This window comes from Dryas octopetala, chromosome 8 (genome assembly GCF_963921425.1).
Source record: "Dryas octopetala chromosome 8, drDryOcto1.1, whole genome shotgun sequence".
Taxonomy (NCBI): Eukaryota; Viridiplantae; Streptophyta; class Magnoliopsida; order Rosales; family Rosaceae; genus Dryas; species Dryas octopetala.
Window position 1 is genome coordinate 8993471 of NC_141373.1, and position 1055 is coordinate 8994525.

The 1055-nt window shown below is 35.6% G+C and overlaps 1 protein-coding gene across 1 annotated transcript; it reads left to right on the forward strand.

The window, feature by feature from the left end:
• The first annotated feature begins 202 nt into the window (after positions 1–202).
• Positions 203–1055, forward strand: LOC147276933 (uncharacterized). Its single transcript, XM_086255243.1, has 2 exons — positions 203–323; positions 538–1055. The coding sequence occupies exons 1-2, from the start codon at positions 276–278 to the stop codon at positions 838–840; spliced, it is 351 nt and encodes a 116-aa protein (XP_086111369.1). The 5' UTR covers positions 203–275; the 3' UTR covers positions 841–1055.

Sequence of the window (1055 nt, forward strand, 5' to 3'; positions counted from 1 at the left end):
TTAAAAGCTTTTTTCTTTTGTAATGATAAGCTTCACAAATTATGTGCGTATGTGAATTGTTAATTTGTTATTGCACCAGGTAGCAATTTTACTTCATAAGGGTTTTTCATTGGAGGGTCACAAGTTTTCCAAATTACCTTTATGCCTCAAAATATAAATAATTAATGTGTTGACATGGCACCTAGCTAGTTGCTTATAAAGGGTAATGGTCAGAGACTCAGAGCAGGGTGAGCAGACCATTAGAATCAAGTGTGTTACATTGAGTTGGCCAAGACATGAAGTACTCTGTCTCTTGCTTTCTGCTTCTGGTCTCCATTCTCTTGGTAAGCATTTCTCATACAGCTCTATAGGCTATAGCTTCATTGAATTCTTAAAATACCAAAGTTTCAACATCCTAGATGAGTTGTCAAATTAAGCATGTCATACTAGTTCCTCATGCAGAATTTCCATTTACGATTTGTCCAATTTTTACAACAAATATGTGCAATTTTTTACAAGTTTGATTCAATTCTCAACTAACCCTTTTTCATGGAACAGTTGTCTGAGCACAGTGATGCAAGAAAAGACCTTGGAGGAGGGTACTGGAAACAGGTGATGAATGACCAACCCATGCCAGAGGCCATTAGAGACCTCTTTTTCCATCAAGATCATGAAGAAGTGCCATCTCTCCCTGGTTCAACAAAAAAGGACCATTTTGTTAGGGACTTTGACATCAGGCCTAATGCTGTTTTATACCACAGTGCCCACCATACTCATCATCATCACCCTGAAGAAAAGAAGCATGATATGGAACCCAAAGAAGAAATTGCATCTTATATTAAAACAGTCAACCATGGCTGAATCAGGAACATCAAGAACATATTGTTCTATTAGACCAAGTTTGAAATAGAGCTAGCTCTTATGTTTGTACTATATTTTGTTGTGCTTAATTTGGTCTTTTCTGTTTAAATACTTGTGCTTGGAATTTCTCAGGTTCTAATTGTGCTTATGTCTAGTCCATATCTTGATAAGACAGTAATAATTTAATGTTAATTATATATTGTTTGCATAATTAA